This window comes from Trachypithecus francoisi, unplaced genomic scaffold (genome assembly GCF_009764315.1).
Source record: "Trachypithecus francoisi isolate TF-2019V2 unplaced genomic scaffold, Tfra_2.0 Contig01440, whole genome shotgun sequence".
Lineage (NCBI taxonomy): Eukaryota > Metazoa > Chordata > Mammalia > Primates > Cercopithecidae > Trachypithecus > Trachypithecus francoisi.
Genome location: NW_022681431.1, coordinates 27,980,398 through 27,994,155, shown reverse-complemented (window position 1 = coordinate 27,994,155; position 13,758 = coordinate 27,980,398). Strand labels below are relative to the sequence as shown.

Genomic DNA, 13,758 nt, shown 5'->3' with positions numbered 1-13,758 from the left:
AAAAAAAAAGAAAAAAGAAAAAGAAACCCAAATATGAAAGAGTACATGGTGATTGCTTCTACTTGCAAAAAGTTCGAAAACAGACAAAACTGCAAAACTTATCTTTGGTTGTTTAGAAGTCGTGGTTGTGAAGTGGGAATCTGGGGATTTGGGTGGTTCTTTTTCATTTCTTCATCGTGGTACTAATTACACTGTTTGTTTTTTTTTTTCGTTTTCACTTGAATATTGACCTGTGAACCTATGACTTATTATATACTTTTCTTTTTCATTTTTTTGTTTTGTTTTGATGAAGTTTCGCTCTCTCGCCCAGGCTGGAGTGCAGTGGTAAGATCTCTGCTCACTGCAAACTCCGCCTCCCAGGTTCAAGCTATTCTCCTGCGTCAGCGTTCGGAGTAGCTGGGATTACAGGTGCCCGCCACTAAGCCCAGTTAATTTTTTTTTTTTTTTTTTGTATTTTTAGTAGGAATGGGGTTTCTCCATGTTGGGGAAACTGGTCTTGAACTCCTGATACGTGTTTATATATATTCAATTAAAATTTTACTTAAGAAGTGTTTATGAATCTTCTTGTTCCTCAGCTGTTGGAAGTGATTTTGTTGTCGTTGTTGCCTGAATTAGGCATCACGTCCCCTGGAGTGCTTGTCCTGCAAGACGCAGGGCCCGGGAGTTCGCACGTTCCACAGCGCACCGCACCCAACCTCAGCCCACCTGGGCTCTCCCAGCCGCCTGCCTCTTCCAGCTGCGTGGCCGGGGCGTCATCTCGCGCTCCCAACAGCCCTGTAACCACCAACTGCCATTATTCCGGCTGGGACCCAGGACTTCAAGCCATGTGGTGCGTCCTGTTTCTGCTCAGCGGGCTCGGCGGGCTGTGGATGGACAGTAGTAAGTAGAAAATCCCCTTCTTTGGTCTTTTGGGACCCTCGGCGCTACTCTCCCTTTGCCTCCAAGTTACACTGGACATCCCTGGGAGGATGTTTTCCTGTGGGGTTTCCAACTCGGCAGCTCCGAGCTCATCCCCGACATTGCCGCCTTCCCCAACCAAAATCCATAGAGAATAAGGGCTTTCCCACACGTCCTGGAAACCTAGGAAAGATGGGAGGTCCCAGGCCTTAAGAGGATGCTTCAAAATTGTAGTTTCAGATCCTGCTTTGCATTTTTCACCACAGTGAAGCTTGAGACCCAACTTTTTTACTCTCTAGATGAAGAGTCCAGAGTGAGGGGCTTGAGCCTATTGACCCAAGGTTACCAGATCCTACCTACAGGGTAATACTCCTAAAGCAATATACCTACTTCTTTTAAAAAAAAATATGGCCGGGCGCGGTGGCTCACGCCTGTAATCCCAGCACTTTGGGGGACCGAGGAAGGCGGATCACGAGGTCAGGAGATCGAAACCATCCTGGCTAACACAGTGAAAGCCCCTCTCTACTAAAAATATAAAAAATTAGCCAGGGGTGGTGGTGCGTGCCTGTAGTCCCAGCTGCTCGGGAGGCTGAGGCAGGGGAATCGCTTCAATCCGGGAGGCTGAGGTTGCAGTGAACGGAGATTGTGCCACTGCACTCCAGCCTGGGCGACAGAGACTTCGTCTCAAAAATAAATAAAAAATAAAATAAAAAGTTAAAAAAATTAAAAAGCCAGAAAAAAGCCTCCTTGTAATTTTAGAAAGAAATGGGAAGATAATAAAACTGAGAAGCAGCGTATAGAATAGAGATTAGAGATGTAGATGAAAAACTCATAAAAGAAGCTCTGAAATGATGGATATTGTTCTAATAAAACATTTTGCACATTTTGCAGATTTTGATAGTTTACCTGTGCAAATTACAGTTCCGGAGAAAATACGGTCAATAATAAAGGAAGAAATTGAATCGCAGGTAATGAATCACTAACATTATTTACAAATTAAAAATCATGTAAATATTTTATTTCTAAGAAGTTAATCTGCCATTTTCCGTTCATGCACACCTGTTGAATTTTATATTTATACCCAATTTTTATTTATACCCAATTTTTCCTGAATGGAAAAGTCCTTTTGAAAATGAACCAGGATCAACAATGTTTCACAGAAATAACAGTGCAGTGATGCTGGATATCAAAGCCCCAAGTCCATTTTCTGAATCTGTCTTCCTTTTGGATGTCTTTGAATAATCATTGGCTTGATTGTTCCAGAGATTCTGTTCTCACTCATCGTTCAGGCTGTATTTGGAGGAATTTTTTTGTCATTGTTGCCAAGTAAGCCTTGGCTTGCTTATATGGGATGATGATCACTTGAATTAATGATGTGCTATATTAATGATTTTTTAGACCTGATTGCAAATATGTTAATGATTAGGACTCTTTCTTTCATGTTATTTTAGATTATTTTGGTTCAGAATTATTATTCTCTTTTTAAAATTAGAATTTAAAAGCTTCTTGTCATTTTCACTAAGTTCTAGAATCCATTTCTGAAGTGGAATGTGGTCTCTTGAGACATCAATTTTTTTCTTTTTTGGTTTGGTAGCAGATTCTTGGTAATTTAAATGCAAACATTTCCTTAGCATATATCCATTTGTCATCCTACTACAGACATTATAGCTTAAGATGGTATGTAAAACATTTTTAAATGAATGCATATCTATTAATAAAACAAATCATTTAAATAGAAAATAAGCAGTGAGGCTTTTATGACAGATTTTTAATGTAAAAGAATTATGGGGATGTTAATCATATTAGAAAATAAGCAGAGAATCTATTTGGAGAGAAGTATTTCAAACAAGAATAACTTGATTGTTATAAGATAGTGATTTGCAATAAGTAAAAAAAAAAAAAAAATGCCCATTTTCAACTGTCAAATTCATGAGAAAAAAAATTGTCTATTTTGTTAATGTCTGTATTTTTCTTGCCTAGAACAGTGCCAGATATAAAGAAACAAATTAATAGTATTTTTTAAATCAATGAGGCTATTATGCTAATTAATTCAACAAATACTATAAAAGTAATATGAAAATATATATTTTAAATTATTACAGTTTAATAAAGACTAAAAACCATAAGAACATTCAACCTAAAATTACTTAGATTTTTAAAAATGACTGAATGCAACTTCTAAAAGTGGAAAATGCAATATGAAAATATAAAAGTCAGGAATTTAGAGTAGAACAGAGACAGCTGAAGAGATGAAATGCAACATATGGAAGGCTAGAAGGACAGAATTAGAAGCTTGAGCATAGAGTGATTGGCATTCCTGAAATAGGGGGAAAAAGAAGAAGAGGTAATAGTAAACATATTTTAACTGAGAAATGACTTTAAAAAGTTGAATCTTCAGAACAATTGTCCCAAATCCAAAGCAGAGTTTATTTCTTGCAGTCCTAACCCCTGGTGCCTCAGAACGTAAGCATATTTGGAGGCAGACTCATAAAGAGGTAATTAAATTAAAATGAGTTTACTAGAATAGAATGGGTTCTAACATCATATAACTGGTGTCCTTGTAAAGAACAAGGAATCTGAGCATAGACGCATGTGGATAATGAAGACACCAGGAGACCAGGAAAAAGCATTCCATAAAGTCTAACATCCTTTCTTGATTAAAAACTCTTAACATCATTTCTTGATTAAAAACTCTTAGGGCCGGGCGCGGTGGCTCAAGCCTGTAATCCCAGCACTTTGGGAGGCCGAGACGGGCGGATCACGAGGTCAGGAGATCGAGATCATCCTGGCTAACACGGTGAAACCCCGTCTCTACCAAAAAATACAAAAAAAACACTAGGAGGGGGAGGTGGCGGGCGCCTGTAGTCCCAGCTACTCGAGAGGCTGAGGTAGGAGAATGGAGTAAACCTGGGAGGCGGAGCTTGCAGTGAGCTGAGATCCGGCCACTGCACTCCAGCCCGGGCGACAGAGCGAGACTCCGTCTTAAAAAAAAAACTCTTAGAAGGAAGGTACCTGAATATAATTAAGGACAGTTATGAAAAACCCATAGTTAACATCATAATTAGTGGAAAGGAACTGAAACCTCTTTTTTTTTTTTTTTTTTTTTCATGGAACCTCATGCGGTTGCCCAGGCTGGAGCGCAATGGCGCCATCTTGGCTCACTGCAACCTCCGCCTCCGGGATTCAAGAAATTCTCCTGCCTCAGCCTCCTGAGTATCTGGGATTACAGGTACCCCACACCACGCCGGGCTAATTTTTTCTATCTTTTTGTAGAGACGGGGTTTCACCATGTTGGTCAGGCTGGTCTCAAACTCCTGACCTCATGATCCGCCTGCCTCAGCCTCCCAAAGTGCTGGGATTATAGGTGTGAACCGCTGCGCCCGGCCAAAGCTTTTTCTTTAAGATGTGGTGCAAGACGAGGATTCCCACTCTCAACGTAGTACTGATATCAAGGACAGAGAAAAAGATATAAACAGTATCTAAAATCAGAAGGAAATAAAATATCTTTATTAGCATATGACATGATTTCATATATAGAAAACCCCAGACTCCACCATAAAACTGTTAGATCAAACAGATGAATTCAATAAAGTTGCAGGACATAAAATCAACATACACATTTCAAAATGAAAAAATAAAATATATACAGTATTTTATTCATTATTTTGATTATGAAATCTAGAGTTATAATGTCGTTATAATGTCAAATGCCATTCAAATAAATCAGTATTAAATTCTAGTTTTTTCTCCTTTTATTAAATGAATGTGTTGTAGAATGTAATTATCATTAATGTAAAATGATGGTTATCCTTTCTAACATTTTTCTCATTTTCTTTGTATTTTTACTGTGCTCTCCTGCCAGGTATCCTACCAAATTGTAATTGAAGGGAAACCATACACTGCGAATTTAATGCAAAAGTAGGTAATCATTATTATTTTATCAATTCTCTTTGTTCTACTTATAATTTTTGTTTGAAATTGTCCAAAATGTAATTTTGCATTTGAAAATATTTCTAGCTACTTGCCATTCATTCGTCCCTTATCATATGATTTAAGCCTATATGACACATATCTAAAACTTGAATTCAGAGTGTATGTGCCCCTCTTCCTTGTTCCCAGTAGCACCAGATTTTTATTTGGTTATCCAAGAGGTTTCATAGAGGATGAATTTTGATAATTTTCTATCTCTCATAAAAAATATATATGGCTTGTTTTTAAGTTCTCATATTCAAGGTATATTTCAAAGAACATAGCAGATTGCTGGATGTTGTGAATCATGACACATTTTTTAATTAGTTTACATACTTTATCACAACTTATTAAGGACTTAAAATTAAATAAAATTTGTAATTAGCCAAATTCAATCTCAGGTCAGTTGATGAATTTGGGGAAAACAAGCAAAATATACAGAGAAATAAAGAAAAGTGAAAATTGAAATGATTCTTCAAGTGATGAGAACAGACTTCTACAAATTATCAAAAGCAGAATCCTGCAAGTGAAGTTACCAAATCAATACAAAAATAAAAAATACATCTGTATCATTTCTAGAATCCATAGCTGCAATCTTTTTATACATCATAAATTTTGGAAAATGTTTTCTATTTATAAGAGGGATGGTACTAGTTTGAAGAAATACCATTTAAAAAAGACTCAAAATTACTTTTTTTCTGAAGAAAAAAAAGTGCTGCCTTCTGCAAGAAATACGTAGAGCAAACCTAGGTAGCATCTCACCAACAGCTGTTACTTTAGAATGCCAAGTGATGAGACTGAGAGCAAGTCAGTGACCAGTAATAAAGCATCCTCTGAAATTACTTTCTGCATCACAGATACAGTATTTATAAATGTTTAATACAGATCAAAATATGTAAGTGTAATTAGACATATAAGAATATCTGAATTAAAATATAGCCATAACAGTAGATTTCTTAAGCTCTTTTTTCTATTAGAAAAAATGTATAGAATATACAGTACAATTTATGGTGATGTAATGGATGAATCACATACTGTGTACCTTACAAATAATGTCGTTATTTTCTTGCACACAAGCGGTGAAAAGGTACTTAAGAAAAAAAATCACACACTAAAATAAAAAAATCTTTTGAATCTAACTATATCCTCAATGACTAGCATAATAAAATTAGAATGTAATTACAAAGCTGTCATCAGAGAATCACCAGATATTTGTAATTTTAAGAGCAGTTGCCGAAAAACTCTTGGCTCAAAAACATTCAAAATATTATTGTAAAATATCAATTAGCAGCAAGAAATAGAATATTACAAATCAGACATTTTAGAAATGAATAACCAAACATATAATAAAAGTAAAATTCAAAGCTTTCATTGTTTTCACATTTTACCTGCATCAGATAAGAATAAAGTGTATAATATTATGGGATGGGACAACATAAAGTATTGTTGGGTTGCCTACGCTGGTGGAGTACTGAAGCCTTTAGTAGCTACTGTTATTGGTCTACCTCAAGCCCTGTCAGTCCCTACCCAGGGTATCCTGGTAACTAGTTAGTTTCAGGCATGGTCAACAGTTTATAGATGCTTAGGGTGATAGCAATATTTACTTTCAAAAGACAATGAGGCGTGGACTGTGTGCAGAGCTAACATCAAACTGTATCTTTTCCTGGCAACATGACCATCTCTGAGGGCTTTCAAATATACAAAATAAGGACACCAGGAACCAATTTTATGACATTGCACAAAGTGTTCTTGAGAAATCTGAGAAGAGATCCAGATTGGTAGGATATTTAGGGTAACACCAAAGCCGATGAGTACTTCTGATATCTTTTAAGATGCTATAGTTTGTCTATGACGTGCTAGTCATTGATCTCTTTTTGTTTCTCTCTCTCAGGACTCTGAATTCTCAGTTTGAGAATTAACATCCTTGCATCAATCATGGAGATTCTCATCAATTTTTAAGTTTAATTGTTTCTTTTTCTCACTCTACTAACCTTTTCTGGGATGCTACTGAATATACATTTGGACCTCTTAATATAAATTTTAGTGAATCATTATTTTGTTCTCTAAAGTTAGCCGTTTTTGACCACTTATCTATCACATATTTCTACCTACTCATTCACGTTTCCTGTTATTCCTGATTTTGTGCTTTATTCTGGAAGTATTCCATTTCACTCTTTATGTATGTCTAGTCTACTCTTCAAGAATATTTTTCAATGACTACGTTTTTCATGGTTAGGATTTCTGTACACAGTGACATATTTGTGCTTTGTAAATCTTTTATAGTTTTTTATCTCTATCTTTTATCCATTTCAACATTAAAATCTCTTTATTCTTAAGTTTCACAGTTTACTTGATTATTGCTATTTTTCTACATGATTTCTCCCAGTTTTCAAACTTTGGACTTTTCCATATGTTTGGAACCATCACTGATGAGCTCCTTTGAGTGAACCTTATTTTCTACCATCCTCTCATCTTTTTTGTGTTGTGGAGGCCTCTCTTTGGGAGTGGTTTTATGGATGCTTCTACTTCGTTCCTGCCACGACAATTAACTGGATCAAAAGTTTACACTTTATCAGCTCAGGATTTTGGTGATAATAGGGCTGCTTGGAATCCATTTCACGTCTGCCTGAGACATAGTTTAGGGTTTTTATTTCTGCACGTGATGCTATTTCTGCCTCAGTCAGTATCGGGTAGCATCCTTTTGTCCAGGGTCTGTGTACAGCAGGTGTCTTAGTCTGTGTGGGCTGCTAGAACAAAATATTAATATCATAGACGGCCGGGCGCGGTGGCTCAAGCCTGTAATCCCAGCACTTTGGGAGGCCGAGACGGGCGGATCACGAGGTCAGGAGATGGAGACCATCCTGGCTAACATGGTGAAACCCCGTCTCTACTAAAAATACAAAAAACTAGCCGGGCGAGGTGGCGGGCGCCTGTAGTCCCAGCTACTTGGGAGGCTGAGGCAGGAGAATGGCGTGAACGCGGGAGGCGGAGCTTGCAGTGAGCCGAGATTGCGCCACTGCACTCCAGCCTGGGCGACAGAGCGAGACTCCGCCTCAAAAAAAAAAAAAAAAAAAAAAAAAATCATAGACTGGGTAGCTTATAAAGAAAAGAGATTTATTTCTTATAGTTCTAGACACTGGGAAGTCCAAGATCGAGGCACTGGCAGATTCAGTGTCTGGTGAAGGCTCATTTCCTGGTTCTTAATGGCTGCTCCATGCTGTGCCCTCACACAGTGGGAGGAGCAGGTCAACTCTCTGAGGTCTCTTTCATAAGGACACTAATTCCATTCAGAAGGGTTCCAGCCTTGTGACCTGATCATCTCCCTAAAGTACCACCTCCTAAAACCATCACATTGGTGATTAGGTTTCAAAATATAAATTCTGGGATGAAACAAATGCTGAGATGATAGAAGCAGGTATTGATTTTTTGTTTGTTTGTTTCTATTAGCAAATTCCAGAGGAAATTTCTAGCTCTATTCCTTTCATTTAAAGGCTCACATCAATATGTTCTGATGCTGGGAACTATTGTCTCAAATAATGTGTTCTCATGCTAATGACCAGAGGACATTAAACCAGCTATTCTTAAGGTATGGTTCTGATCCAGAATCCATCTTACTTTGCACGGCTTCACCTGCTCACTCTTTCAGCTGTGGTACCAGCCTTTGTTTCTATTGCTTTAATCATTCCTATTAACACTATAATATAATAGAATCAGGAAATATTTTGGCAAAGGGGAGATAGTAAATATTTTAGACTCTGAATTCTATATACTCTCTTGGAACTACCTGCTGTTGTAAAAGCAGCCATAAACAGTTTGCAAATGATGGGTGTGGTTATTATGCAAAACCACTTTATTTTCAAAAACTGTCTATCAGCTGGATTTGACCTATGGGCCAGTTTATTACCCCATTATTTACAGTGTAGTCCTGTATTTGAAAATTATTATTGTTCATCAGTCATTTCAATATCAAGAGTGGTGATGGAAACTAGGAAATAGGCCTCCTTTCTGTCACAAAATCACTGTCAATTATCTTTAAACATTTTTAATGTTCATTGCATAATAAATTGGCATAAATTAAAATATAAAATATGTTTATGCAGTTAAGTAAGTGTCATGAAGTGAATATTTATGTAACCCTCTGACTTTACACATATATTGACTGCACTCAAGAAGTTGTGCTGTTTATCATTTCCTGTAATAGCCCCTCAGTCCTTCTCACTACTTTTCTGGATTGTTGTGATATCCATTTTCCTGATTTTATTTATGATTTATTATCCTAGCTAATGTGGTTTCTTTTTGCCTGTTTTCTAGCTCTAAATAAATGAAGTATAATGATTTTTCTAGTTTTAGTCACTCAAAATAATGTTTGTGAGGTTTTTCAATGTTGTTGCAAGAATTCCAATTTATTCATTTTTATTACTGTGTAGCATCCAATTTCATGATTATACAACAATTTATATCATCTTATTTTGAACATTTTGTTTCTGTCTACTTTGGTTATGTTAAAATATATATTCTTTTGGACATATGCACAATATTTTGTAGCACATATGACTAATAGCATACTGATTGGTTAAGTTACATGCATTTTCATAATTACCATACATTTCCTCCAAAGCATTATACTAATTTACACACCCCTCTGAATTATATATTCTATTAATAGTGATAGATGTTTTAAGTTTTAAGTTTTTTAATTATATACTTATGTCCTACTGTGATTTAGTATGTATTTCTCTAACTGTAAATAACTTCTCTAACTATAAATAATTTAATATGTATTTCTCCAACTGTAAATAATTTCTCTAACTTTTTAAATACAGCAATTAGCCATATGGAATTTCTTCCCTGTGAAGTGCCTGTTTAAGATATTTGTTCTTTGTCAAAAGATTTTTTTTTTTTGGGGGGGGGACAGAGTCTCGCTCTGTTGCCCGGGCTGGAGTGCAGTGGCCGGATCTCAGCTCACTGCAAGCTCCACTTCCTGGGTTTACGCCATTCTCCTGCCTCAGCCTCCTGAGTAGCTGGGACTACAGGCGCCCACCACCTCGCCCGGCTAGTTTTTTGTATTTTTTAGTGGAGACGGGGTTTCACTGTGTTAGCCAGGATGGTCTCGATCTCCTGACCTCATGATCCGCCCGTCTCGGCCTCCCAAAGTGCTGGGATTACAGGCTTGAGCCACCGCGCCGGGCCAAAAAGATGTTTAAGACATTTGTTCTTTGTCAAAAGATATTTCTAATCTGACCTTTTCTCTCCCTGTGTTTTCACACTTATGGTATTTGGCAAAGATAATTCTTCCATTATGTTAAGTTATATTTGTATCTTGTATAAGAAATCCTTTCTTATTCAAAGGCCATGACTAAATCTTATATAATCCTCTAAAATATTTTAGTTTTGCCCTTCACATGCAGGTCTTTGTTGAAACAGAAATTGGCTTTTGAATATGCTGTGAGGTAGACAACCAATTTAATTTTTCTGTATGATTTTTCAAATGTTTCAAGAGCTTTATTGAATCTTCTGTCTTTCTGTACATGTCTTCTATGTGATGATGGTTATATATTACACATTTATATATATATATATATATATATATATATATTTTTTTTTTTTTTGAGACGGAGTCTTGCTCTGTCGCCCGGGCTGGAGTGCAGTGGCCGGATCTCAGCTCACTGCAAGCTCCGCCTCCCGGGTTTACGCCATTCTCCTGCCTCAGCCTCCCGAGTAGCTGAGACTACAGGCGCCCGCCACCTCGCCCGGCTAGTTTTTTGTATTTTTTAGTAGAGACGGGGTTTCACAGTGTTAGCCAGGATGGTCTCGATCTCCTGACCTCGTGATCCGCCCGTCTCGGCCTCCCAAAGTGCTGGGATTACAGGCTTGAGCCACTGCGCCCGGCCTATATATGGTTTTATCTGTTTCCAGGCTCTTGATTAAACTTTTTGGTCTATTTGTCTGTTTATGATAAATTTTGATAGCCTAAATATAAAGCCTTTTCACCTTTTTCCTCATCATAGATGCTTTGGCAATTATTTTTCTTTCAAATTAGCATCCAGTGGACCCAGCACAATAAAAAAAAAAGATATTTCTTCACTCCACTGTAATGTAATCCTTTTTATAAATTAAATGACTGTATATAAAGGAGTCTCTGGATTCTTTGTTCTCTTCTCTTTGTGTAAATGCTCATTCTTTTTTTTTTTTTTTTTTTTTTTTTTTTTTTTTTTTTTTTTTTTTTTTTTGAGACGGAGTCTTGCTCTGTCGCCCGGTCTGGAGTGCAGTGGCCGGATCTCAGCTCACTGCAAGCTCCGCCTCCCGGGTTCACGCCATTCTCCTGCCTCAGCCTCCCGAGTAGCTGGGACCACAGGCGCCCGCCACCTCGCCCGGCTAGTTTTTGTGTTTTTAGTAGAGACGGGGTTTCACCGTGTTAGCCAGGATGGTCTCGATCTCCTGACCTCGTGATCCGCCCGTCTCGGCCTCCCAAAGTGCTGGGATTACAGGCTTGAGCCACCGCGCCCGGCCATAAATGCTCATTCTTAAACCCTGTCTATTTATCTGTCCAAAAGTCATAGTTTTAACTACTATGAGTTTATAACAGGTGTTTATAACCAAATTTGTCCTTCAGTTTTAAGGTGTGCTTATTCTTCTTGATTGTTTACATTTTCATGTGATTTTGGAAACATTATTTTTTCTGTTTTATCTTTTGTTTTATATTCCTCTTTTTTCTTCATTGCCTGTATCTGATTGAATCTACTAATTTATATTATACATTATTCCTCAGTTAAATTCTTTGTGATACATTCTTTTACTCTTCTTTTAGTAGTTCTCTGTGTTAACATATCAACTCTTAAGTAATTGAATCTATTACAAATTATTCCTACTACCAATTACCGTATTTTTTAGATCCTTAAATCTCTAACTCCCTTTACCCTCTGCTTCCCCTTCATTTTTTTTACACATCACAAACCTGTATATTTTTATATCCCCATGAAGTATTACTATTTTTTATAAAGTCAGTATTCATTTTAATTTAACCAAAATTTACCAATTCTGGTGCTCTTCAGTTCTCCCTACATTTCTGTGCTTCTATCTGGAGCTAATTTTGATATATCTGAGAAATTCTTAATATATTTATATTATAAGACTGCTTGTTTTAAATAATATGTGTTTTTATTTGTCATTATATCTTTATTTAATTATATTCCTCCCCTTCCTGTTATATAAAGGTCTAATTGACAGAAAAAATTATATATATTAACAGTTTGCAGCATATTTTTAGATATGTATAGATTGTGAAATGATTAAGCTAATTAACATATCCATCACTTCAAATACTTACCTTTTTTGAGGTTGAGAATACTTGAGATCTAATTTCTTAGCAATTTTCAAGTATAAAACATTACTAACTACACTCAACTTGTTGTACTAAAACTCTCCAGAACTTATTACTTCTAACTGAAAATTTCTTCTCTTTAACCATCATCTCCCATTTCCCCACTCTTAGCCCTTAAAAGCCATCATTCTACTCTCTGCTTCTATGAGTTTGAATTTTTTAGACTCTGCATATAAATGAGATCAGGTAATATTTTTCTTTCTGAACCTGACTTATTCTGCTTCACATAATGCCCTCCAGATTCATCCAGCCTGTAACAAATGAAAGAATTTCTTTTGTTTTTATGACTGCCTAGTATTCCATTGTGCATATATACCACATTTTCTTTATCCATTTGTCCATTGACGGACACTTAAGCTTGATTCCATATCTTGACTGTTGTGAGTGCTACTGCAATAAGCCTGGGAGATGTTTATTACAGATATCTTTTCAACATACTGGTTTTATTTGCTTTGGATATACGCCCAGTAGAGGGATTGCTGAATCATACACTAGTTCTATTTTTGGCATTTTGAGAAACCTCCTTATTATTTTCCATGATGGTTGTACAATTTACATTTCCACCAACATCGTGTAAGTGTTCCCCTTTCTCCACGTCTTTGCCAACACTTGTTATCTTCTGTCTTTTTGATGATAGCCAATTAAACAGGAGTAAGCTGTTATCCCATTGTGGTTTTTTTTTTTTTTTTTTTTTTTGAGACGGAGTCTTGCTCTGTCGCCGGGCTGGAGTGCAGTGGCCGAATCTCAGCTCACTGCAAGCTCCGCCTCCTGGGTTTACGCCGTTCTCCTGCCTCAGCCTCCCGAGTAGCTGGGACTACAGGCTCCTGCCACCTCGCCCGGCTGGTTTTTTGCATTTATAGTAGAGATGGGGTTTCACCATGTTAGCCAGGATGGTCTCGATCTCCTGACCTCGTGATCCGCCCGTCTCGGCCTCCCAAAGTGCTGGGATTACAGGCTTGAGCCACCGCGCCCGGCCGCCCATTGTGGTTTTGATATACATTTTTCTGATGATTAGTGATAATGAGAATTTTTTCATATACCTCTTGGCCATATGTGTGTCTTCTTCTGAGAAAGTCTATTTTGGTATTTTGCTCATTTTCAATTTTTTTTTTTTTTTGCTATTGAGTTGTTTTGTTCCTATGCATTTTGGATTTTGACCCCTTATTAGCCGTGTAGTTGACAAATCTTTTCTCCCATTCTTTAGGTTGTCTCTTCGTGGTGTTGATTGTTTCCTTTGCTGTACAGAAGCTTTTAAATCTTATGTATTCCCATTTGTCTAATTTTTGTCTAGTTTTGTTTTTGTTACCTGTGCTTTTGTAGTCATATCCAAAAAATCATTGCCCAGACCAATGTCAAGTTTTTCCTCTTTGCTTTCTTATAGTAATTTTAGCATCACAACTATTATTGTTACGTTTTAATCCATTTTGAGTTTTTAATATGGTGTGTTATAGGATGCAATTTTGTTTCTCTGCATGTGGGTGTCCAGTTTTCTTTATGTGATTTCATTGAAG

The 13,758-nt window shown here is 37.0% G+C and overlaps 1 protein-coding gene across 2 annotated transcripts in view; it reads left to right on the top strand.

Annotated features, from left to right (window-relative positions):
- The first annotated feature begins 670 nt into the window (after positions 1 to 670).
- ADAM2 (ADAM metallopeptidase domain 2) overlaps positions 671 to 13,758 on the top strand; it is a 107,406-nt gene continuing 94,318 nt past the window's right edge. For both annotated transcript variants that reach the window (XM_033231961.1, XM_033231957.1), the window contains exons 1-3: positions 671 to 879; positions 1,789 to 1,865; positions 4,760 to 4,815. In XM_033231961.1, the coding sequence (XP_033087852.1) occupies positions 825 to 879; positions 1,789 to 1,865; positions 4,760 to 4,815 (188 nt within the window). In that variant the 5' untranslated portion in view covers positions 671 to 824. The remainder of the gene's footprint in view (positions 880 to 1,788; positions 1,866 to 4,759; positions 4,816 to 13,758) is intronic.